At 42.9% G+C, this 26,829-nt stretch overlaps 1 protein-coding gene across 2 annotated transcripts in view; it reads left to right on the top strand.

Moving 5' to 3' along the window:
• The window catches only part of SLC41A2 (solute carrier family 41 member 2), a 140,782-nt gene that overhangs the window by 72,548 nt on the left and 41,405 nt on the right, over nucleotides 1-26,829 (top strand). For both annotated transcript variants that reach the window (XM_033950818.1, XM_033950821.1), the window contains 2 exons: nucleotides 5,388-5,535; nucleotides 8,480-8,559. In XM_033950818.1, the coding sequence (XP_033806709.1) occupies nucleotides 5,388-5,535; nucleotides 8,480-8,559 (228 nt within the window). The remainder of the gene's footprint in view (nucleotides 1-5,387; nucleotides 5,536-8,479; nucleotides 8,560-26,829) is intronic.

Raw genomic sequence — 26,829 nt, 5'->3', positions numbered from 1 at the left:
GAGAGTAGAGAGGGACAGAAAGAGAGAGAGAAAGGGAGACAGAGAGAGAGAAAGGGAGAGAGAGAAAGAGAGAAAGAGATAGAGAAAGATTGGAGAAACTGGGTCTCTCTTCCCTGGAGAAGAGGAGACTTAGAGGGGATATGATAGAGACTTACAAGATCATGAAGGGCATAGAGAGAGTAGAGAGGGACAGAAAGAGAGAGAGAAAGGGAGACAGAGAGAGAGAAAGGGAGAGAGAGAAAGAGAGAAAGAGATAGAGAAAGATTGGAGAAACTGGGTCTCTCTTCCCTGGAGAAGAGGAGACTTAGAGGGGATATGATAGAGACTTACAAGATCATGAAGGGCATAGAGAGAGTAGAGAGGGACAGAAAGAGAGAGAGAAAGGGAGACAGAGAGAGAGAAAGGGAGAGAGAGAAAGAGAGAAAGAGATAGAGAAAGATTGGAGAAACTGGGTCTCTCTTCCCTGGAGAAGAGGAGACTTAGAGGGGATATGATAGAGACTTACAAGATCATGAAGGGCATAGAGAGAGTAGAGAGGGACAGAAAGAGAGAGAGAAAGGGAGACAGAGAGAGAGAAAGGGAGAGAGAGAAAGAGATAGAGAAAGATTGGAGAAACTGGGTCTCTCTTCCCTGGAGAAGAGGAGACTTAGAGGGGATATGATAGAGACTTACAAGATCATGAAGGGCATAGAGAGAGTAGAGAGGGACAGAAAGAGAGAGAGAAAGGGAGACAGAGAGAGAGAAAGGGAGAGAGAGAAAGAGAGAAAGAGATAGAGAAAGATTGGAGAAACTGGGTCTCTCTTCCCTGGAGAAGAGGAGACGTAGAGGGGATATGATAGAGACTTACAAGATCATGAAGGGCATAGAGAGAGTAGAGAGGGACAGATTCTTCACACTTTCAAATAATAAAAGAACAAGAGGGCATTCGGAAAAGTTGAAAGGGGACAAATTCAAAACGAATGCTAGGAAGTTCTTCTTTACCCAACGAGTCTGGTGGACAACTGGAATGCGCTTCCAGAGGGACGTAATAGGGCAGAGTACGGTACTGGGGTTCAAGAAAGGATTGGACAATTTCCTGTTGGAGGATTTAAAGGGGTAAGACCTTTAGCAGCAGAACTGGACCTATCACCCCCCCCCCCTCCCTTACCCTAAGCAGCAGAGCTGGTCTTGACAACCCCCCCTCACCCGAAGCAGTAGTAGCAGCTGGTGAGCAAAAGAAGCACTGTAAACAAGCTGCTTCTGGCCAGCCCCGGCAGGGCCTTTCCTCTGCCACGTCAGTACTGACAAGCCCCCTCCCACCTTCACTTATCCAAAGCAGTAGCGGTAGCCAGTGGAAGCATTGTAAACAGGCTGCTTCTGGCATTGGAAGTGACACAGCAGAGGAAAGGCCCTGCTGGGGCTGGCCAGAAGTAGCCTGTTTACATCACTTTTTCTACTCACCAGCTGCCGCTACTGCTTCAAGTCAGTGAGACAGGAAAAAGGGGGAGGGGGGTCAGGACCATCTCTGCTGCTTCGAGTAAGGGAGGGAGGGGGGTTGTCAGGACCAGCTCTGCTGTTTCAGGTAAGGGAGGGAGGGAGGCAAGGAGGGTTGTTGTCAAGACCAGCTCTGTTGCTTCAGGTAAGAAGGGGGGGATGTCAGGACTGTCTGCCTGCTGCATCAGGGGGACAGAGGGAGGGGTGTGTCAGGACTGGCTGCCATGGATGTTGGACCCATGCTTAGTATCCTAGGTTTAAGAAACTTTGAATTGGAATTAGTTACATTTTTCTGTACTTAAAATTGTTTGCATTTTCTCTCATAAGCAGATATGATGGGAGGTGGTAGTGGCGAGGGGCAACTACACATAGAGCCATTGAATATCTTGAAGAGATTTGCAGTATCTGTGATATGGAAGAAGATGCTCACATTTAGAAAGTAGGATAAAAAGAAAGGCACCTTCTTTTGACATTGGCTTGAATTCATTTAAACAAATGAATCTATTTTTGTTGAAAGTGGTTGCTATTGAATATTCTACCAACATACCACCAGCCATTTTGAGTAGCCATTTTTGAAATTAGATTGGATGAATTCCAAGACATTAATGGTATTGCAGGAGATGATAAAATTCAGATCCATGCACTAGTTTGTGCTCTGTTTACTGTCTGGAAGGAAAGCAGCAGGAAACCAATTGACTGCCAATATCTTTCTTAGGGGTCCTTTTACTAAGGTATACTGATGGATTTAGCAAACACCAGTGATCCTAAGAATTGCCATACAGGGACAGACTGAAGATCCATCAAGCCCAGTATCCCATTTCTAACAGTGGTCACAGATACCTGGCAAGATCCCAAGGAGTAAAACAGATTCTATGCTGCTTATCCTAGTAATAAGCAGTGGATTTCCCCAAGCCATCTCAATAATGGCCTATGCACTTCTCTTTTAGGAAATTATCCAAACCTTTTTTTAAACCCTGCTATATTCTCCAGCAACAAATTCCAGAGTTTAATTACACATTAAGTAAATAAATATTTTCTCCAGTTTGTTTTAAATCTACTACTTCATTGTATGTCCCCTAGTCCTAGTATTTTTGGAAACCTTTCCTTTCCTGATAATTCCTAACATTCTGTTTGCTTTCTTCAGCGATGACACCTAGATCCTTTTCTTGGGTGGTGACTCCTAACGTGAAACCTTGCATCACATAGCTATAGCTCAGGTTCCTTTGTATTTGTTCACATTAAACGTCATCTGCCATTTTGATGCCCAGTCCTCCAGCCTAACAAGGTCCTCTTGCAATTTTTCACAATCTTCTTGCGGTTTAACAACTTTTTTGTCATCAGCAAATTTAATTTGTGTCATCAGCAAACTTTAATTTGTGTCATCAGCAAATTTAATTATTCCCATCTCTTGATCATTAATAAATATGTTAAAAAGCAGAGGTCCCAGCACAGACCTCTGGGAAACCCCAATATTTACTCTCACAAAATACCTTTCTCACAAAAAACTTTAAAGAAAGTCTTTTGTGAGAAAGGTATTTTGTGAGAGTATTTGGCTCTTTCTCAAATCCTGTATATATTTTTGGTGAACCCCAATATTTACCCTTCTCCATTGAGAATATTGACCATTTAAACCTACTCTCCGTTTTCTATCTTTCAACCAGTTCTTAATCCACAATAAGACATTACCTTCTGTCCCATGACTTTCTGATTTCCTCAGAAGTCTTTTGCCTTTTGAAAATCCAAACACACAATATCAATTGGTTCACCACATGTTCATTCGCCCCTTCAAAAAAATGTAGATTAGTGGGGCAAGATTTTCCTTGACTAAATCCATGTTGGCTTTATCTCATTAATCCATGCTCATATATGTGTTTATACAATATTCAAAAAGCATATAAAAAGGACAATAGACATCGTAGATCAATGTATATATGATATATATTTAAAACGTGATTAATTTAAAAAAAATAGTACACTTATGTACATTTTAATATATTTATATAATTTTATGATGTGCTGTTGTGTGACATTGTTATGAAATGTTGAATATTGTATATTCATTATGGGGCTCTTAATTGAAGTGGAAATACGTCTAAAATCCGACCTAAATCAGCACTTGGACGATCAGTAAGACAAGTCGTCCAAGTGCCGATAATCAAACCGGGTTTTAGACGTATCTAAAAATGACTTAGGCCTTTTCAGTGCTGTACGACAAGAGCTAAAAGGGGCATTTTAGAAGGAGTGCTGAGGGCGGGATTTGGGCGGGACGTGGGCTGATCTAAACTTAGGCCGTGATCTAAACTTAGGCCATGTAAAACCAGTTCTAAATGCCAAAAAACTATCCAAGGTGACAGACCCCCAAAGTACAGACCCCCACCCCCCACCCCCAGTGATCACTGACCCCTTCCACAGCAACATAAAAATCGGACTAAAAACGTACATACCTGCCTTCAGAACATTAGCACCTGTCATAGCAAAGCCTAGTAGAGCAGCACAGAGGTGGCTTAAGTAGTGTGGGAGGTGGGCTAGTGAACCATAGAGAGGAGGACCAGGCTCATAAGCCACTCTAACCACTGCATTTATGGTGGAACATGTGCACCCCCAACCCTACTGTACTGCCATATAGGTGCCACCTGCAGCCGTGAGGACAATTGGGGTGGTAGACATGTGGGTCTAGTAGGTTTTGGGGTTGTTTTGGGGGGCTCACCATGACCTATAAGGGAGTTATGGTGAGATGTTTATGTAGCACCCTTTTTGTGAAGTTCACAGCAGTGCCCTGTAAGGTGTCCCACTACTCTGTTGCCATGTCTAGGTGTCCAGTCCATTACTTTGCTGGCCCTTCCCACATCCAAAAGATCCTTTTCTAGGCGTTTTTCACTTGGATGAATTTTTGGACAAGAATGGGGTATAAAGATAGACAACTTCGCGGTCTGGGCGATCAAACAGCTGGAAGTACAGTTAGACGACTCTCGAAAAACAAAATATTTTGGACATATATTTTGAGAATGAACTTTAGACACTGCCGACTTTGGGTGACTATAATAATAATAATAAAAAACTTTATTTTTGTATATCGCCATACCAATGAGTTCTAGGCGGTTCACATCAAGAGTCAGTGAATCATATAAATATACATATCATAAATACAGTACTAAACGACTTAGGCCCAAAACAGACATAGACGTTTCTTTCGATTATGCCCTTCCACGTTTTTATATGCTTACTGTAGACTCCTGAGGCAGGCAAGAGCCAAAACACTGGCCGTGTCGGGTCTTATATTTTGAAATAAATTATTTTTCGTCCCAGTTCTGAAGGCAGCTACACTTTTGTTGGGTGGTGGTGTTTTCTGCTGTATATTTGGACTCCCTTTCATATGCTGTATTGGACCACAGAGTATGAACACTACAGTACTCTCCCAAAATTTCGCGAATACAGTTTTTAGGCAGAGGAGACAGGAGAGGGCAGCTGGAGAGGCAGGAGAGGGCAGCCGGAGCGCTGGCGAGTGAAGGAAATCACTCGCTGTATGCTCTGACTGCCTCTTCCTGTACTAAAGTTGGGCCTCACCAATCAGGTGCTGCTTTGACACACAGCTCCTGATTGGTGAGGCCCTGACTTTAGTACAGGAAGAGGCGGTCAGAGCATACAACGAGTGATTTCCTTCACTCGCTGGCGCTCCGGCTGCCCTCTCCTGCCCCTCCAGCTGCCCGGTCATTTGTGGTCAGAAAATCCGCAAATGACCGAGACCGTAAACCGCCGTCCGCGAATGAGTAGGGGAATACTGTAACCCATTTATTTTTTTCCCTGCATGCTATAATAATAATAGAACTTTTTTTTTTTAATGAATTTAAAAAAGAGAAAGACAGAATTAAATTTTGACTAACCCAGCCTCTGGTAACCTTTGTGTTTTCTCCCAGGCACTTACTCTTATGTACCTGCTTTAGTCGGCGCCTTTTTCCTGGCTTTAACTCCTATTGGAATTATAATAGCCTCCAAGCATCCGGCAACCAAGACTGTCCTGCATTCAGGGTGGGAACCTGTCATAATCGCAATGCTTATTAGCAGGTTAGTACCTCGCACTGAGCGCTAAATTAAATTTATAGAATGTATTTTGAGCTGCACAGTATCAAAGCAGATCCACTGGCTAAATGTGTCTGGCTGTCTCACTCTGTCATTTGGTCTTAATTCATGCATTTATACACTTTCAAAACGTATTGGAGTACAAGGCATCTTTATTGTGGATAAACCCCTTATTTTCGCAGCTCACCTTTCATGAGTCCTCTCTTTAATTGCTACATTTAAGAACATAAGAAGTTGCCTCCGCTGAGGCAGACCAGAGGTCCATCTTGCCCTGCGGTCCGCACCCGCGGCGGCCCATCAGTGTCCCTGACTAATTTCGTAACTGCCTCTAGTCCTCTAATCCTATCCCTATGACCTGTACCCCTCAATCCCTTTGATCTCCAGGTACCTATCCAAACCTTCTTTGAAGCCCTGCAGCGTGCTCCTGCTTATCACATCCTCCGGTAGCGCGTTCCATGTATCTGCATGAAAAAATCATGTAATTCTGTTTGGGCAGTGGTTTTAATGTAATCATGTCTCTAATGCAGTGCTTGTCACCCTTTTTGTGTAGCTGTGACCCCATAATAGTAGCCAAATCAAATTATGAACCCTCTTCCCCCACCAGAGGTGCAGAATATTGATGCATCTATGGCGATTCCAACCCAGAGTTTGGGAAGCTCTGCTGTAATAGCATCTACAGGCAGGTATTAATTTTCAACTCTCTTAGCCTCCTCCCCACCCTATATAGCCTAAGAAGCACCCATTCTTTACTTATGGATTAGACCAGGGGTGTCCAAACTGCGGCCCGGGGGCTGCATGCGGCCCAGTGAAGTATTTTGTGCGGCTCTGGTTGATGGCAATGCAGTGTTTTCCTTTGCTGCCCCTGGGTGTTTACCATCTTGCTGGCTCCCTCCTCTGTCTTGCTGCAGCGTTTGCGCGGCCCCAGAAACATTTTTTTCGGCCAATGCGGCCCAGGGAAGCCAAAAGGTTGGACACCCCTGGATTAGATCTTGTATTTTGAGTAGTAATTAATGGAGTATGTTTTGGATAAGATAACGGCCCACTAGAATAGAATTTTTAAGAATCGAAATAACCTTTCCTAGCCACCTGATCTTTGTAATTTATCTCCCATCCGAGAACTGCTTTATGTTTTACATGCATTAATGTGATGTTTATCTGTAACGCTGGTGAGGGCTGATATGGAACTGCTTTCATTTACATAACTCCCTAATGGAGGAGGTGGCAAAGTTGTATCTCATAGGATGAAATGCAGTAAAATGAATGATAAAACAAAATCTCCCTTATAATCATCAAAGTGTATTATATCAAATAACTTTATTAACATTGCAATTGTAATTTTTTTTCATGAATTGTATTGCTCATTGACCTTCTTTTAATAAATGAAACTAAACGTCCGCTTTGGGGGATGGGAGGGGGGAGTTGGGGTGCTATATCTTGGGGCCCTTGGCATAGCTAAATAATGCTATTATGACAGAGCTTCAGAGAACTGTGTATTAACTGGACCCACTCTTTATTTTCTGCTCCATTTGCTACTGTGTCTAATAGAGGCTCACCGAATTTCAGTTTTGGCCTTAGCATCAAAACCGGCCTGAAATCTGTGTTTGGTTAGGCTTTTGGTTATGGCTGAAAATGCAAGTACATTTTTGACTGAAACTGAATCTTCCCCTGCGACCACCCTGTTTCTGCCCCCAACCACACAACTGCCAGAGCGAGTTGTCCCAGGCTGGCTGCCACCTTCCCCCTGCCTCCCACCAAGAGAAAGTGGGTCCCGTTAAGCCAGTCACTTGCCCCCCCCACCCCACCCTGCCCCCCCACCACAATCCCTCTGCCCTCTCACCACCTGAAGACCCTCCTTGCACTTACCTTTAAATGCCCTGGTGATCTAGTAGCGTCTTCCAGGGAAGAACGATCCCCAGTTGCTCTTTCCCCCGGTAGTTACTCGGCCAAAATGGCTGCCGGGACTTCTCACATCAGCCTCACAAGACTTTTGAGATTCAAACTAGCATGGGCAAGAGCGTAACTTGCCAATCTGAAAGGATCCCCCCCCCTTCCTCTACAGCCGTGATTCTTAACGTTTTTTGAGTCACAGACCCTTTTAAGAATCTGATGAAAGCTATGGACCACCCAGAAATATTCACATAAACACAACTTTGCATGCAATGAATATAATGTACTTTATTTATCGAGGCTTGATTGACTTATACATGTATGACATACACAAAGTATTATTAAACTTTAAAGTAAACAAAGTAAAACCACTCCTTTTTTATGCAAAAAGTAATGATTGCTCATTATAATTATGAAATATCTTCTTGTGCAAATTAAAACAGATCTACTACTACTACATCTACTCTCTCATTATCTGAGAGAGAAATCAACAATACTGGGCTATATAGTAAATATAAATGTTAATTTTTATCTGACCCGCAGAAACCCATCCATGGACCCCCCTCCAAATCTGCGGTTACAGCACCCGCGGATTCAGTTATTTGTGATTTTTTTTTTTTTTCTTAGAAATGCTGTATCCTGGACCTTACCTGGTGGTCTAGCGGTGACGTAAGGCAGGAGCGATTTTTCTACGCTCCTGCCCCGTGCAGAGCCATCATCAAAATGGCTGCTGTGAGTTCCCGTTGTAACGGGAACTCACAGCAGCCATTTTGATGACGGCTCTGCATGGGGCAGGAGCGTAGGATAATCGATCCTGCCCCGCGTTGCCGCTAGACCACCAGAGGAAGGTCTGGGATGCAGGAGGGAGGCGGGGCGGGTCAGAACCGGCCCTGAAAGTTATCCGCGATATTTCAGTATTTGCGGGCCGGCTCTGCCCCTTACCCCCGTAAATATTGAGGGTCTGCTGTAGTTCAAATGCAATCATTGTCTGTACACTCAAGATTGTTGGAAAAATCTAAATATTTTTGTTGTGTTTTTTCAGCATCGGTGGCCTTATACTAGACACGACGGTTTCTGATCCCAACTTGGCTGGCATTGTTGTTTATACTCCTGTAATTAATGGTAAGAATGACCCGGCATTTTCTTTAATTATCTGTTGAACATCGGCATCCAAATGAATGTACAATACAAACAGTAAAGGGATTTGGCAGTAAGGATAGAGCTTAGAATAACTGGGCACTTTGATTTTGCAGGGGGCTGAGCTTAACGGAGTGCTTCAAAGCATCAGCAACGCCAAACTGTGTTCCATTGTGGGTAGCTGTGGCCTTCCACAGTTACGTGCACTTGTCTGTGTTGTGTGTGCAAATGTGAGCGACTTGTGGAGTCATGGTGTGTTATTCTTTTTATGTTTTATAGACCGTGTATTTTTATTACCCTCCTTGGTTAAGATGGGATATATGGTAAATGAATAAATTTAATCATGATGGCAGAATTTCCTTTTTTTTTTTTTTTGGAACCCTAAAGATTTCAGACTGAGTCGGGGCTGGTGTTGGGAAGGGGGTTGGGGAGCAAACAGGGTAGCTGCACCTGGATGTCCTTCCTGTCACATCACCTAGTTCTGAAGCCCTCCCCCTCACCCCACTTGTAAAAATGCAAGGTCACCAGTGCAGCAGCAATTCTCCAATGCTCACTACGGCCTCCTCGACTCCATTCCTGTGCCACGGTCTGCCCAAGCAAAAACAAGAAGATGCATCAAAGGGGTGGGAGGCAGACCATGGTAGAGGAGCAGTGCCGAGAAGGTCGCAGGCTGTGCTAGAGAATCGTTGTCATGCCGGTGACCTTCTTGCATTTTTACAGGTGAAGGGGTTCTTCAGAACTGGGTGGGGAGAATGGGAGGACATCCCAGGAGCAGCTGATATTAAAATGAAAGAAGGGATGCTGGATGGGAGGGCATTTGGTGGATCTAGGGGTGGGGAGGGAAGAATAAGGGAGAGATGCTAGATGGGAAGGCATTTGGTGGGTGGGGATATGGGAATGGGGGGGCCCTCCTTAATTTCTGCCCTGGACCCCAGCATGTCTTAACAGCATGCCCTGCTCTGAGCATATATAATTGAGTAGTTATTTCAGAAATACAACAGTTTTTGTTGCAGAGCAGGAGGAGGATATGGTTCCCTGTATCAGTGTTCTTTCTCATTTTCTGGTTGCAAAGATAGTCACCTTTTTCTGTGACTTGAGGCCCTTTGATTTCAGAGGTCTCTTCCTCACAAATCACTCATTGCCGCCAGTGTTTATATTCTGTAGTACATTTTTGTACAATGATGAACTTTCAGAGAGGTCCACCCTCCTCCCTCTTTTACATTTTCCGGTGTCAAGAATACTAGCACTTATAGAGGTATGTCTGCACATAACTTGCAACAGTACCACTGGAGCAGCTAAGCAGCATTCTGCAAAGACCCACTTAACTTACATAGCATGCATTTGCAAGAGGGACAATCCCAAGAAACAAACAAACAGATAGACCACAAGAACTAATTAGACTGGTGAGGGGTAAGGAGCAGACTGGCACAACGACAAAGGCTCACATAGAAAAGTCCAATCAAGGTTTATTAACAACAGTATTGGAGGTGTAAGAAATGGTGCCTGACTGGGCCAAGTTTCGCTCAACAAGGGTTGCCTCAAGGACATTAAAGACGAGATTCATGTATTTTAAAAAAAACTTGTATGGAGCCTGTGAGGGATAGTAACCCTTTTGCCAGCTTTGGTGAAAGTTTGGGGGGTTTATTTGTACGTGAATCTGGTCTTTGATGCCCCTGAGGCAGCCTTTGTTGGTCGAAACTTGGCCTAGTTGAGAACGATTTCTTACCCCTTCAATACTGTTGCTAATGAAACTTGATTAGACTTTTCTATGGGTCCTTGCCTTTGTTCCGGTCTCCTCATTACCTCTCGTTGCGATTGCACAGGGTGGAGCATGGAGCATGGAGCAGGTTACCAATTTAACACATAACTTAATTGGATATTATAAGTGATATATGTCCTTATTGCACTTAAGTATCTGCTCTTATGCCAGTTGTATGGCAGATATAACTGTGTAAGTATTATTTATTTATTTATTTATTTTATTCATTTTTATAGCCCGTCCTCCCCAGAAGCTCAGAATGGGTTACAATAAAATAATATTAGGCACATGGAAATTCCCTAACTGTCCCGAAGGCTCACAATCTAGCTAAAGTACCTGAGAAAACAATTATTAAATAGTAAAGATATAACAATTCAAATAATAACAAGAAAAAGAATAACACTAAAGTAAATCAAAACCTCAAAGACCCAAAGCCGTCCAAGCAAGACGGCCAAGGTGGCAGGTCATAGCTGATATTGAAGTCCGCCGGAGCAGGGACTGCCGCAGGCCCAACGGACAGCAGGGCCGACTCGTCGGGATCTCTGGCTGTGTGATGTCTCAAGGCCAAGATCAAACGCTGAAGACAAGACGGCAGGTTGGCCACAGCAGATCCAGAGATGCCAAATCCCATAGTCTCCAGCAAACCGCTCCATTAGTTATTTATTTAGTTTAGGTGCCAATAAATATCAGTGGATAGCCCTGCACAGACCACATAAATCGCTTTGAATGTCAACCATGTCTTTTTCTTATTTTAATCTCTATTTGCATATGTGTTCTACTAGTAATTTTCCCCCCTCTTTTTTTTTTTTAATAATTGAAAAGTCTTTTTTACGACATCTTAATTTATAGCTGCTAAACCTTTAAATTATTTTTTTTAGTGTTGAGGAAAGATATGAGGATTTTGATGCTGATTGCCAAGGGGAACATTAAGGGCATTGATTAAACTCTCCAGCTTGACAGCATAAAAAATTGTATTTTGTCTTTCAGGTCTTGTTCTCGTATTAAGAAGCAAAGCCATTTTTTAAAATATTAGTAGCGTATTGACCTGGGAGTTTTGTAGTTGCAGGCAGCTCTCTTTACAAGAGACGGTTGCGTTTGTATGTCACATCATGATGCATTAAGAGTGGGACAGTTCAAAATGTAAAGAACAAAAGATTTTAAATGAAAATTGGAAAGTAAAATGCAAGAATGGTGGCACTTTTTGTTTCATACTTTTCTATAAGCATAATAAACTTTTATTGATTTAGGGTATTTGCTATTTCTGTGGTTGGTATGAACACAATAGTGCTGCCCAATTCAGGAAAAAAAATTCGATTCAGCCTATTGAATTGATTATTCGATTCGATTTTCCTGCCCAATAAGGTGTTTGGTTTTTTTGGGGTTTTTTTTTTTTTTTCAAACATCCTGGTGGGTTTATTTTATAGTCACTTTTATGTGGAGAGATATATAATTTACTATACTGTGATACTGTGTTTAAACTAATACCTACTATAATCACAGCTAAACTTACAAAAAAGTTATATTTAATTAAATATTGTGAAAATCTCAGACCCAAAACCCGTGACTGGTGATAACACCAAACTGGGGTTCATTGGGGGACCATCATCGTTTTTCACTGTCCCCACAACCATCCAAATAAATTATACGTGAAAATCCAAGTTGAAAAGACTTATCTGTGGATTGGATGGTATGATCCCAATGATGATCCTCAGCGGTGAATAAATAGTCTTGTGCTTATAGTGTGCTAAAAACACTAAAGTATGCCATTCATAAATGAACCTTTGTTCTTTTCTGATCAAACATCTGTGTCAGTATGTATGGGATATTTCTCAAATCAATATTCCAGGGGCGAATCGCAATAATTTTAAACTCAACTCTGGGACTGACTGTGATTCTGCGGGAGTGGTTTATTGTATTAAATGCCCTTGTCACAAATTGTACATAGGACAGACCTCCCGCAAAATCAAAGTCAGGATAACGGAACACATTAGTGGTATTCGCAATCAAAGAGTTTCCGCCCCCCTCACAAGTCATTGGTTGGAGAAATCGCATTCAATCCATGATTTGAGGTACACCGTGTTGATACAAATTAAGAACTTTGACGGTGACCTCGCCAGATGTTTGATCAGAAAAGAACAAAGGTTCATTTATGTATGGCATACTTTAGTGCCAAATGGATTGAATCACGAGATCGAGTGGTTGTCCCTTTAATTTGTATATTTTTCTTTTAACTTTTGAACAAATTTTCCCCTCCCCCCTGGTGACATCACTTCCGCCGTCTTAGAAGGTGGCGTTAAACCCATAAGGTTCTTATTTAAGGTTAGCTTACCCGCGGTCTAAGTTCTCTTCAGCCCAGTACTCGGCACAAAGCCGAATTGTGGAGCCTGTAATAGGTATGAGATTTGTAATTTGAGTTAGATATAGTATGGCATACATTTACTTCGTGTAGATAAATAGAATTAGAGGTTCCCGTTTATATTGGTTTTAAGATTTAGTATGATTAATAATCCCACTGATCTACTTCACTGTATGTTTGCTCAAATAACAACACCGGTTACAGAATCCACCCCCCCCCCCCCCCCCGACATGATCGGGGCAAGAGGGAGCCCAAGCCCTCTTGCCCCGGCGATTCCCAACCCTCGACAAAGATCAAGGCAAGAGGGAGCCCAAGCCCTCTTGCCCCGCGGCACCCCCCGAGCCCCCTGACACAATCGGGCAGGAGGGAGTCCAAGCCCTCCTGCCCAAGCGAAACCCCCCCCCACCCTCACTAAGATACGGACAGGAGGGATCCCAGGCCCTCCTGCCCTTGACGCAAGGGCCCCCCCCCGAACCCCCGATGGCTCACTGCCGTCCCGTGACCCCCCCCGCCGACCCCACGACTCCCCCTCCCCGTACCTTCAAAATCGTTGGTTGGACGGACGGGTGCCAAGTCCGTCCGTCTGACAGGCCAGCCATCCGTTGAATGGCTGGCCTTAGAGCCTGATTGTCCCAGGCGGCTCAAATACCACCCATAGGTGGGTCCTGAGATGCCTGGGCCAACCGGAATAGGCCCAGCTGTAGGGGATAGGCAGGTTGCTGGGGCCACTGAGCTGATTGCAGCAGCCATGATCAGCTCAGCGGCCCCTTTTCGGCACTTATACCTGTTTTGACTGGTCTAAGTCAACCTTCCTAAAGTTTTGGTTATACCTTCTGCATGCCTAGGTCTAGGTCGGCCCACTTCCCGCCCTTTCCCCTCCTCTAAAAACGCTTTTTTTGGCTCTATGCATTTAGAGGCAGGGGACAGGCCTAAGCTGGTTTTAGATACGTCTAAAACCAGCTTTGATTATGGGTACTTGGACGATCAGGTTTTTTGATCGTCCAAGTACCCATTTAGGCCACTTTTTAGACGTGTTTTATTATTTTTATTTTTTTTAAATTATGAGCCCCTTAACTAAAAGATGGTTTTGACGTGGCACATTTCAATTGCTGCTTCAGGAAACCATACAGATAGGAATTCTAAAATCCAAGAATGGTTTGTCAGCAAGAGCAGGTGAGATTTCTAAAAAATACAAAACCCAATAAATTACGTTGTAAAGCTGTTATTTGTCAGCATCTTTGAGACAAACATGTTTTTTTCTTTTACATAGATCTTTTTGGACCCCTGTTAGGTTGCATAAGTTAGATAGTTCCAAGTCTAATAGATGCTGGCACTGCCATTTAGACATTGGGACACTGGATCATCTGTTGTTCTATTGTCCTTTGATACTTAGCTTTTAGAGGTCAATATGGGGTAGAATTAATAACATTTTGGAATCATCAATTCCTCTAACGTATGAGGCAGTCATTTGTGGTACAATATTACATGTTAAGCCCCCTTTAGATCAATATAGAGGTCGTCTTTTCCTTATAATGACTGGGGTAGCCATCCAGATAATCACTCGAAATTGGAAGAACTGTGATCGTTTAAAATTTTTCGTTCTGGTGGGCTAGTCTTTGCTCTAGTTATAGACTTGAAAGAATAAATGCTGAGAATGTGGAGCATGGTAATATACATATGGGGCCCATTGGCATCTTATGTTACCTCATTATAATTTATAATAATTGAGTGTTGACTGTGAATCAGTTTTTGTTTATTTTGGTACATATCCAGGGTAGGGTGGGAGGGGGTTATGTATGTCATAAATTGATTTTTGAATATGTACATTTGGGATGGACAGGAAGATATAATTATCGAGAATAGGGTAAGGTTTTTATGGTAATATATGTTTTTATGTTCTATTGAATGATTATTGGGTGGGTGGATGGGGGAAAATGGTTGATTATGTACATATGAAAGTTGAATGTGCTTTTTTTGTATCATTATTCGTTGCATTTGTTGTATTGCACTGTTGAAGGTTTGAAAATCAATAAAGAATTTAAAAAGAATAAAAGAAGACTGTTACAAAGAGTAGATTCTCCAGTGGGTACAACTTGGGTCTAATTAACCATTTTTATGGCTAGAAGAGAGGGGAGGGGAAAATTATGGTTTAAAGGAAGCAAAAAGGGAGGAAGGAGGGGAAGCAGAGTAAGAAATGGAGAAGAAAAAAGGAAGGGAAAAAAAAGACTGAAGAGAGAGAAAGAGAGGGAGAAGGGGATGGAAGGGAAAGAGGGAAGGGATGGGCATAATAGAAGAAGGCAGGAGAGGCTAAGGAAAAGGGGAAGATGGAAAAGAATAAGGAGGACGGAAAGTAAAATAAATAGTGCTCGTAATGAGAAAAGGATGTATATAATTTTATTCAAATGAGAAGGAAAAAAAGGTCTATATCCCCCAAAAGTAAGCTGAACATCGTATTTATATAAAACAAATTCTTAAATCCAGTTTATGGTTTAAACTTGCAGGACCATCAAAAATCCCTTTAAATACCCCAATGCTATCCAAATAGTGTTGGAGAGCGGCAGTATTCAGTGCTATTTTTATAACAAAGAGGTTTAATTTAGGACTGCAAAAAAAGCTGTCTCATAACTAACCCCCTGTTTTACTAAGATGCACTATGAATTTTAGCGCAATCTAAATATACCCGCGTGTTAACCGCTAATGCGTCCATAGACTAACATGCTCGCATTAGCATTTAGCATGCGCTAAAATGCTTAGCTCACCTTAGTAAAAGACGCCCCAAATGTATAGCTATAGGCAGTAAGCACTGTCTGCTTATATACAGTGAACATAAGAACATAAGAATTGCCGCTGCTGGGTCAGACCAGTGGTCCATCATGCCCAGCAGTTCGCTCACATGGCGGTCGTCTGGTCAAAGATCAGCGCCCTAACTGAGACTAGCCCTACCAGCGTATGCTCTTGTTCACCAGGACTTGTCTAACTTTGTCTTGAATCCCTGGAGGGTGTTTTCCCCTATGACAGACTCCGGAAGAGCATTCCAGTTTTCTACCACTCTCTGGGTAAAGAAGAACCTCCTTACGTTCGTACGGAATCTATCCCCTTTCAGCTTTAGAGAGTGCCCTCTCGTTCTCCCTACCTTGGAGAGGGTGAACAACCTGTCCTTATCTACTAAGTCTATCCCCTTCAGTACCTTGAATGTTTCAATCGTGTCACCTCTCAATCTCCTCTGTTTGAGGGAGAAGAGGCCCAGTTTCTCTAATCTTTCACTGTATGGCAGCTCCTCCAACCCCTTAACCATCTTAGTTGCTCTTCTCTGGACCCTTTCGAGTAGTACCGTGTCCTTCTTCATGTACGGCGACCAGTGCTGTACGCAGTACTCCAGATGAGGGCGCACCATGGCCCGGTACAGCAGCATGATAAGCTTCTCTGATCTGTTTGTGATCCCCTTCTTTATCATTCCTAGCATTCTGTTTGCCCTTTTTGCCACCGCCGCACATTGCGTGGACGGCTTCATCGACTTATCAATCAGAACTCCCAAGTCCCTTTCCTGGGAGGTCTCTCCAAGTACCGCCTCAGAAATCCTGTATTCATACATGAGATTTTTGTTACCGACATGCATCACTTTGCATTTATCCATGTTGAACCTCATCTGCCATGTCGATGCCCATTCCTCGAACCTGATTATGTCATGTTGCAGGTCTTCGCAATCCTTCTGCGTCTTCACCACTCTGAATAGCTTCGTATCGTCTGCAAATTTAATCACCTCGCTCGTTGTACCTATGTCTAGATCGTTTATAAAGATGTTGAAGAGTACGGGTCCAAGCACCCCACTAGTGATGCTCTTCCAGTCCGAGTATTGTCAATTTACCCCCACTCTCTGTTTCCTATGCTCCAGCCAGTTTTTAATCCACGTGAGTATTTCACCCTCAATTCCATGGCTTGCAATTTTCCAAAGTAGTCATTCGTGCGGAACCTTGTCGAATGCCTTCTGAAAGTCCAGATATACAATGTTGACTTGGTCGCTCTTGTCTATCTGCTTGCTTACTCCCTCAAAGAAGTACAGCAAGTTTGTCAAACAAGATCTGCCCTTGCTGAAACCATGCTGGCTGGTCCTCATCAGACCATGTCCTTCAAGATGATCAATGATGCGGTACTTTATCAGCACCTCTACCATCTTTCCTGGTACCGAGGTCAGACTCACCGGTCTGTAGTTTCCCGGGTCTCCCCTCGAACCTTTTGTGAAGATTGGCGTAACATTCGCCACCTTCCAGTCTTCCAGAATCTTTCCCGGTTTGATCGACAGATTGGCTATTAGTTGATGCAGTTCAGCTATGGTCCCTTTCAGTTCCTTGATGACCCTCGGATGGATGCCATCTGGTCCCAGGGATTTATTGCTTTTAAGCCTATCAATCTGCCTGCAAACCTCTTCTAGACTGACTGTCAACCCTGTCAGTTTCCCGTTTTCACTTCCAGCATATAGCCTGATGGGTTCCAGTATGCTGTGTATATCCTCTTTGGTAAATACAGACACAAAAAATGTGTTCAGCCTGTCGGCGATTGCTTTGTCTTCCTTTAGTGCTCCCTTTATTCCTTGGTCATCCAACGGTCCCACTGCTTCCTTCGCGGGTCGTTTCCCTTTAATATATCGAAAGAACGCCTTGAAGTTTTTTGCCTCCTTGGCTATTTTTTCCTCATAGTCTCTTTTGGCCCCTTTTACTGCTTTATGGCACCTGCATTGATGTTGCTTGTGCGTATTCCAGTTTTCGTCCGTTTTTGATCTTTTCAACTCCTTAAACGAGGTTATTTTTCGTGTCTGATCACTTCCTTAACTTCTACAGTGAGCCATGCCAGTTCTTTATTCTTTTTCCTCTTTGATCCCTTGTTGATAAGCGGTATATATAGATTTTGCGCCTTGGTGACCGTATCCTTAAAAAGAGACCAAGCTTGCTCTAGCGTCTTTACAGTGTTTATCCTCTTCTTAATCTTCTTCCCCACCATGGTGTCGGAGCACTGTGCATCCTGCCCTGAGACCTTTATATTATACCAATAATTTGATCTTCTGACTATGCATGATTTTGTGATGCTAATAATATGGAGAAGTCTCTTCTTTTTATCATCCCGTTAATTTTACATTAAGGGTGATTTTGGAGACACTTCAAACAGAATGTACATAATGCCACATAAGAACATAAGAACATAAGCAGTGCCTCCGCCGGGTCAGACCACAGGTCCATCCTGCCCAGCAGTCCGCTCCCGCGGCGGCCCAAACAGGTCACGACCTGTCTGTATCACCAGAAGGGGCTCCCTTACCACCTTGGTTTCTCATTTAAGTCCTGTCTTCCTATCAAAGTCCTAACCCTCCGGTCTTGCACATGCACGACCTGGTTTGGTTTCTATACTCATTACCTGGTTAGCTTTCTATACTTGTGTTACATCCCAGCTCCTCCCTCAGTATCCCATGATCCCTTTATCCTTCAGGAATCCATCCAATCCCTGTTTGAATCCCTGTACCGTACTCTGCCTGATCACTTCCTCCGGTAGCGCATTCCAAGTGTCCACGACCCTTTGGGTGAAAAAAAACTTCCTTGCGTTTGTTTTGAACCTATCACCCTTCAGTTTCTCCGAATGCCCCCTCGTATTTGCTGTCCCCTTCAGTCTGAAGAATCTGTCCCTATCCACCCTCATGATCTTGAAGGTCTCTATCATATCTCCCCTGAGCCTCCTTTTCTCCAGAGAGAAGAGCCCCAGCCTATCCAACCTCTCGTCGTATGGGCAGTGTTCCAGCCCTTTTACCATTTTCGTTGCTCTCCTTTGGACTCTCTCAAGTACTGCCATGTCCTTCTTGAGGTGCGGCGACCAATACTGAACGTAGTATTCCAGATGTGGACGCACCATCGCTCGATACAATGGCATGATGACTTCCCGTGTTCTGGTTGTTATGCCCTTCTTTATGATGCCAAGCATCCTGTTGGCTTTTTTCGAGGCTGCTGCGCACTGTGCAGATGGCTTCAGTGATGCATCCACCAGCACACCCAAGTCTCTCTCAAGTCTGCTGTCTCCCAGCAATACCCCCCCAATTTGTAGTTGAACAACGGGTTCTTTTTCCCTATATGCATGACCTTGCATTTGTCCACGTTAAAGCGCATTTGCCATTTGTTTGCCCAGTCATCCAGCTTGTCCAGGTCTCTTTGTAGGTCCTCATACTCCTCCCTGGTCCTAACTCTGCCGCACAGTTTGGTATCGTCCGCAAATTTTATAACCTCACACTTTGCCTCCTTTTCCAGGTCATTGATAAATATGTTAAAGAGTAACGGCCCCAGCACCGACCCCTGTGGCACACTGCTCGTGACTCCCCGCCAGTCAGAATATTGACCCTTTACTCCGACCCTCTGCAGTCTGCCTGACAACCAGTGCTTGATCCATCTGTGCACATCCCCTCCCACCCCGTGGTTCCACAGCTTCTTAAGCAGCCTTTCATGTGGCACCTTGTCGAAAGCCTTTTGAAAATCGAGGTAAATGATGTCTATGGGTTCCCCATTGTCCACCCGACTGCTTATTCCCTCAAAGAAGTACAGAAGGTACAATAAAAGGTTTCTGTCAGCCTAAAGTACTGATATTGCTTGACTTGTAATTGGGATTTTAAAATGAATTGCAAGGAGTGGTAAGTGAACTATTCCATCTGCACTAATGCTGAAGCATAGTATAATGTTATACCTTAGACTTGTACATTTTAAGAAAAGCCCTTCAGCATATAATCTTTGCCCTGTGCAGAATGTTATTGGTGTAAACCAGTAATTCCAGTGGGCCTGTCAAATGCCCATCTTCCCTGACAGTGCTGAATGCAACACGCTATGGCTTTGGAAAAATGCTTGATTGCACAGAGTCCAGCATCCATTCAAGGCATCAGCTGTGTGCTTTCAAGGATTACAGCATGCGCTCCTTTCGTGATTTAATGCCTTATCTCTCCGTGGGAAGCAAAAGGAAGCATTCAGGCACTCTCTTCTTATTGATTCCTCTCATGAAAGATTTAGCTCAAGGCAGGTTGACAGAGGTATGGTTTATTTCAAGCTAAATTTTAAACAGTAATAATTAGTAAGCTTAAATGACAGTAAGGTCAAAAAAGCTAAATTTTTTTCATAAATATCAAGCAGTCGGGCACCATGGTACTTGGGGTTATTTGCAGAGTGCTCAATATATAACAAAGCAAAAAATCGAAATAAACCAAAATTTCAAAATATCACCCAAGTAAAGGTATATTCGTTGAGAATGCATGCCACTAGACATTATTGAAGGAAAAGGATCTCAGAAATCCAAACCATAGACTATATTGGTGGCTGTTGGTTATAACTGGACTGAATTTTCTTTCATTGATCCCAAAAAACCTTCAGTGGAATTTTTTATATTTAATACAAAAAGTTATTTTTCATTACTCTTTTTTTTTGTTGTTGTTTCTTTGTCTTTTTCAATCCTTTTGATTTTAAATGTGTGGTAAAATACAGAAAAAAATCTTTTCTTATATTATTTATGTTTATCAAACGGTTGCCGTACAGTGAGAGATTAGAGAAACTGGGCCTCTTCTCCCTTGAAAAGAGGAGACTGAGAGGGGACATGATGGAAACATTCAAGATAATGAAGGGAATAGACTTAGTAGATAAAGACAGGTTGTTCACCCTCTCCAGGGTGGAGAGAATGAGAGGGCACTCTCTAAAGTTAAAAGGGAATAGATTCCGTACAAACGTAAGGAAGTTTTTCTTCACCCAGAGAGTGGTGGAAAACTGGAATGCTCTTCTGGAGGCTGTAAAAGGGGAAAGCATTCTCTAGGGATTCAAGCCAAAGTTAGACCAGTTCCTGCTGAACCAGAACGTATGCAAGTAAGGCTAGACTCAGTTAGGGCACTGGTCTTTGACCTAAGGGTGGCCGCGTGAGCGGACTGCTGGGCACGATGGACCACTGGTATGACCCAGCAGCGGCAATTCTTATGTTCTTATTACCGCTACTATTGCAGAGTTTGTGATTAATGAAAATCAACTGACAAGAACTCCAAACAGTGATTACTTTAAACATGAAAAAACGCTTATCTTAAATGCATTGTTGTGTGAATGTACTCTCCTCTGTGAGTAGCGTTTTGCCGAATAGGCTTCTTGAAGGCACGTGCTGGTCTCTATAAAAACAACAGAGTAGTTAAAAATCCTCAAATTTATCTTCAAATTTATCTGTAAGCAGTGAATATTATCTGGTCAAAACTTACAACTTTCTCACTTTTCGAGCATTGAACTCTATTTGAAAATGGCACCTTCTTTTAACTTTTTGTATTAAATATTTATTAAAAAAATTCTATTGAAGGTTTTGTGGGTCAATGAAAGAAAATTCAATTCATTTATAATCAATGGACACCAATTTAGTCTATGGCAGTGTATTGCAAACTGTGCCGTGGCGTGGCACACTAGTATGCCTCCTGAGATTTCAGGTGTGTCGCGACACACTGGGGGGGGGGGAGCAGGAGAAGCACTGGCTGACAGCCTACATGACCTGCCTTTCGTGGTGAGAGGCATGTCCTGTAGGCAATCAGCCAGCGCCGGTGCCTCTCCTCTCTGCGCCTCTTCCCTGGTGGTAACCCCCACTTGCAGCTCAGGGCCCGTCTGAAGGGCATTCGCGCATGCGCAGATGTCAAAGTTTGTGCTGTAGGATATATCCACTGCTTATGATACATCATTTAGCCATTAAAGCAGATTGGCGGAGAAAAAGGCCAGTCCGTCTGGTGCCATCTTGGATCTCCGATGTGTCATCCAACAAACAAATTGAATGAGTGGGAGTCCAATGTTCCATGGTCAGGTAAATTTAGGGGACCTTTTACTAAACTGTATTGGGCACCAACTTATGTCTAATACAGCTAAAAATGAAGTAGTGCGGAGCGTGCTCAGGTGTCTTGTGGTAACTCCAAAATATAATAATAATAATAATAATTTTGTTCCTTGTATACCGCTATACCGTGAGGCTCAAAGCGGTTTACAGTAAAGATACAAAAGAGATGCAATTAAGTAAGATTAATTGAATGAAGAAAAGTACTTAGAGTTCCCTGACTGTCCCAAAGGCTCACAATCTTGCTAAAGTACTTGAGAAAAATAAATTAATTAGGCTATAAACATAGAATAGAAGAAGGCAGAGAAACAGTACATAGGAAAATTAATTTTGAATACTTTATACAGGAGTTTTTCGGATACGTTACATGGGAAGGATTTAAGCATAATAAACATATTAAATTATGTATCATTGAAAAATTAAATCTAGTAACATTACAAAGATTCTAGACTGAATTCCATATGATGATTGAGTTAAAGATTTAGTAAAGATATTAGAAATTGAAATTGGTTACCTTAATTAAGAAAATTGAACCAGGTAGTAGACTAAACTTAGGGATATTGAAGAGGAGATAGAAGGAGGAGAGTTTAGGTAGATTGAGTGTACTTTGTGAATAGATGAGTTTTGATTTCTTTTCGGAAGGCTTTGAGATTAGAAGTCGTGATCAAAAATTTAGAGATTGAAGGTTCAATTTTTGCTGCTTGTGTCGCTAGAAGGCCATCATATAATTTCTTACGCAGGGTGGCCATGCTAACGCGTTCTAAAAAATATTTCTTAACTTTTGAGGGGGCTTGTTAGGGCTCAGAGTGGTCATTCCTGCACTAATCAGTTAGTGTAGGAATATCGCCTGAGCCCTTACCACCGACACCAGGAAATATTTCTTCACCGAGAGAGTGGTGGATCCTTGGAACGAGATCCCGGTGCAGGTGATCAAGGCAAACAGCGTGCAAGAATTTAAGAGCAAATGGGATGCCCATGTGGGATCCCTCAGAGGGTTAAGCCAAGGGAACCTGTCACCAGGAGTGGGATCCCTAGGATAGTAGACTTGGGGGGTGGGTCAGTAGAGTGGGCAGACCTGATGGGCTATGGCCCTTATCTGCCGTCATCTTCTACGTTTCTATGTGTGAGCTAAAATTAGTTGAGTGCCAATGGCAATGTTCACGCATGCCACCCACAAAATCGAATACCCCACTGTAAAATCAGTTCCACTTACGTGTCCCTCAAGCTCTCTCCCTGTTTTCAGACAGCAAATATATATTATTGAATTCCACAATGAAATAATGCCCTGGAGAGCGCCTTTATTCCTGGCAGTTGCTTTGGCTCCGCAGTACTAAGGCATCTCAGCCGTGTGAAAAATTTCCTTGACTCGGTGACTTTAGAGCCGCGAAAATGTTGGCTGTGTCAAAGCTGTTTGATGGACTGCCTATGGACTGCCAGAACTATGAATGGAGCTGCTACTGAGTAGCTGCTGCTGGAATAAATCAAGCTAAGTGATCTTTTAAGTTTTTTTGATGACTTTTCTGGGACTCTGTCATATATTTCTAAAACAAGTTGCACATGAAGAAGGTGTTCCATATGATAAATTAAAACAGCAGTAACAAAAATCAAAACTGGAGAGTGTGTGGTACAGTGATTAGAGCTACAGCCTCAGCACCCTGAGGTTGTGGGTTCAAATCCTACAATGCTCCTTGTGACCCTGGGCAAGTCACTTAATCCCCCATTGCCCCAGATACATTACATAGAGTGTGAGCCCACTGGGACAGTCAGGGAAAAATGCTTGAGTACCTGAATGTAAACCACTTAGGCTATCAGCGGTATATAAATAATAAAATAAATAAATATAGCTAATGATTGAGAAAAAGGAGAGCTTTGTTTAGCATTTCCATTTTCTGAGGCTTTTCCCACCCCAAATACCAGTATAAAATTGTAGAATTAAAAAATATAGATTTGCTGCTCAGCACTTTTGATCTGAAAACAGTATGAGAGGTTGAAGGACGCCTGAGTAAAACTGATTTTACAATGGGGTATTTGCATTTGTGGGTGGAGTTCCGACCGTTCTCATTTTTTGATTTGAGTGGATCAACATTAGTGCATAGCCATTAATAGCAAAAATACAGTTAAAAAAAAAAAAACATCAGCCATTTTACAGCAAGTTGCATTCATCATTTATAGACTAGTTCTGCGGACAGACCTATAATTGTGTGTCTAAGTGTACACTTACCTGTGGAAATGCTAGTATTGTGTATAATTTAAGACAAGTTACAGAATGAGGGGGATCGTGCTTAAAGGGATGCCTCTAAGTTATTAAGCTGATCTGATAAAAGATATCTCCTGCAACTTGTCTGGCTTGTATTCCTGTGGAGGGACATAATCAAAAGAAACGACTAAGTCCGTTTTGGGCCTAAGTTGCAAGTTGCCCAAAGTCTGACACGGGAAAAGGTCCATTTTCGAAAAATACATCCAACTTTTTTTTTTTTTTTTTTTTTTAATCGTCCAACTGTACGTCCAGCCGTCTGATTGCCCAGATCGTTAAGTTGTCCATTTTTATACTCCATTTTCGTCCAAAAATTCATCCAAGTCATAAATCCCTAAAAAAAGACCTTTTGGGTGCAGGAGGGACCAGAAAAGTGATGGACTGGACACCTAGATATGGCACCAGAGTAGTGGGGTACCTTACAGGGCACTGCTGTTAACTTCACAAAAAGGGTCCCATATAAACATCTCACTACAGCTCCCTTATAGGTCATGGTGAGCCCCCCAAACACCCCCAGAATCTACTAGACCCACCTATCTACCACCCTAATAGCTTTTATGACTGCAGGAGCCACTTATATGGCAGTACAAAAGGGTTTGGGGGGGGGTTTGGGAGGTGCACATGTTTCACCATGAATGCAGTGATTAGAGTGGCTTATGGGCCTGGATCCTCCTCTCCAAGGTTCACTAGCCCACCCCCAAGACCACTTAAGCCACCTCTGTGCAGCTTTACTAGGCTTTCCTATGCCAGGCTGCCAGGTGCTGATGTTCTGGAGGCAGATATGTAAAGTTGTTATTATGATTTTTATGGGGGGGGGGGGGTCAGTGATGACTGGGGCAGTGTGTGTGGGTCTGTACTTTGTGTCTGCAGTGCTTATCTGGTCACTTTGGATACCTTCTTGTGACTTAGATCTGGTTTTAAATGGCCTAAGTCACAACGTCCAGGTTCCGTCTAGGCAGTGTTGTAAAACTTTCGGTTATACATGCAGTACGTCCCGCCCAATTCCCGCCCTCGACCCTCCTCCTGACACGCCCCTTTTTATCTCTGGTCGTTCAGCAGCACTGTGAAGGCCTAGGTTGTTTTTAAATACATCTAAAACCCGGTTTGATTCTCGGCATTGGATGGCCTGTCTTACTGATCGTCTAAGTGCTGAAGTAGGCTGGTATTTCCGTTTCGATTATGAGCCCCATATTGTGTAGCTATGCTGTTTTATTCTGGACAGAAAAAGAACTCAGAACGTAGACCAGCAGAGGGATGAGCAGAGCCAAATAATGGACGCGTGGGACTTTTGAGAGTAGTAACTAGAATTCTGCTGTTTTAAGACCGTTGAACCCGCAGCTCTGTGAGATGTGTGATTGCTTTCTGCTTTTCAGTCTCAGCACAGTCAAATTTGTGTTGTGCAGATGTGTCTCACGGTCCCTTTACAGAGTTAACAGATCCACTGAACTCAAGAGCCATTAATGTTGTGAGTGTTAATCATTGTAATAGTGTTGGAAAGAGACTCTTCCTTACATTATGACTCTGCCTTACAATCGCTAAGGAATTATGCCTACAATCCTATGCTGGTCATTAAGCCCTAAAGGTACAGGGCTCAGTGATTTCCTATGATCTTTCTGACAGATACCACTCACTTGGGGCAGATAATCCAAATGGTTTGGCTAATTTGCTCTCAGATGCATCCATAGGGGGGGCTTTCTGTGAGTCTGGGTATGACGGATAGGATCTTTTTCCTAGTAGGGTCTGCCACAGAGGTTCCATTTGTTTAGCAGGACAGAAACAGTGCAAAAGAAGAAACAGACAAATTGTAGCCGACACTGGATGGATGCATCCCTTTTTGGAATATGTTTTTCCAGCCATTCAATTCAATCATCTTGATAACACTATCCCTGCCTCAAAATTTATTGAAGAATCTTCTTTTTTCCCCTTGCTGTGAATAACTAACAATTGAGCCAGTGCATTATTTTGGATCCTTTATTTCATATCTGCTGATTAAAATTCACACTCATGATTATATAGGATTTAATTAAACTGCTATCTCATTGCTGGATGAAATAGACATTTGTGTATGCACAGTTCAAGAATGAACCTTTTGTAAAACATTCTCGCTGAGTTATTTTACTTTTCTGATCTATGGTATGTTTCTTTTCTTATGGTGAATCCTGGAGTCTTACTGAGTGGCCAGAAGGGATCCAGGCAGGGCTACTAGTTGATAGGAAATATTTTCTCCTGAATGAGGATTAAGAATTCAGTAATGGAGGATTAAGAATTCAGTAATGGTGGTTTTTTTTTTTTAAATGTAATAAATAACAATGCCTTGAATTTGCACGGTGCTTTCTGTCTAAACACACATCCCGGTTAAACATGTCAGAAACCTGCAAGAAGCCACCTCTAGGGTAGGTGGCCTTTGCAGCACTTCTAATAAAAAAAACAACCAAAGAAACAGCCCTTTGTGAATAACAGAGGCCTTAAAAAATGAGAATCTTTGAAAATGATTTAAAGTACCATATATGTAAGATTAACCTTTCAAAACCTTTCACTAACACAAACTGATCAAGAAAAACTCTGGAGCCTGCAGCCCAACTAAAGCATCCATTAGAGCTTCCATTTATGATATCTGAATTGTGGTGGGAAAAACCTGCCTTCCATACAGTGATACTGAATCTGAAGACTAGTTTTAAGCATATATGTAGGACGATTGATTGTGGTATAAATGTGTCTGTACACTCCTCCCTCCGTATTCACGGTGGTTAGGAGCGAAACATAACCGCAAATATGGAAAACCCGGTATCCCTGGGGGCGTGTGCTGGACAAGATGGCCGCGAGTAGCTGGCGTTGAGCACTCACGCAGGCTCTGAGCTGTTAGCTTTTACCTGATGGTTAAACGAAAGTCTAAGCTCCGGCAGCTGCGGGCCCGATGGATGCTTTCCTCCAGCGTGGGGCTGGAACGAGTCATCCAGAGTTTTCTTCGGCAGGGAGAGACGCGCTGGCTGAGGCGTCAGATCCCTCCCTAGAAGTAACATCACTGTCTCC

Source organism: Geotrypetes seraphini, chromosome 7, assembly GCF_902459505.1.
Source record: "Geotrypetes seraphini chromosome 7, aGeoSer1.1, whole genome shotgun sequence".
NCBI classification, from domain to species: domain Eukaryota; kingdom Metazoa; phylum Chordata; class Amphibia; order Gymnophiona; family Dermophiidae; genus Geotrypetes; species Geotrypetes seraphini.
The sequence above is the reverse complement of the archived record's forward strand: the minus strand, read 5'-3'. Positions and strand labels throughout refer to the sequence as shown.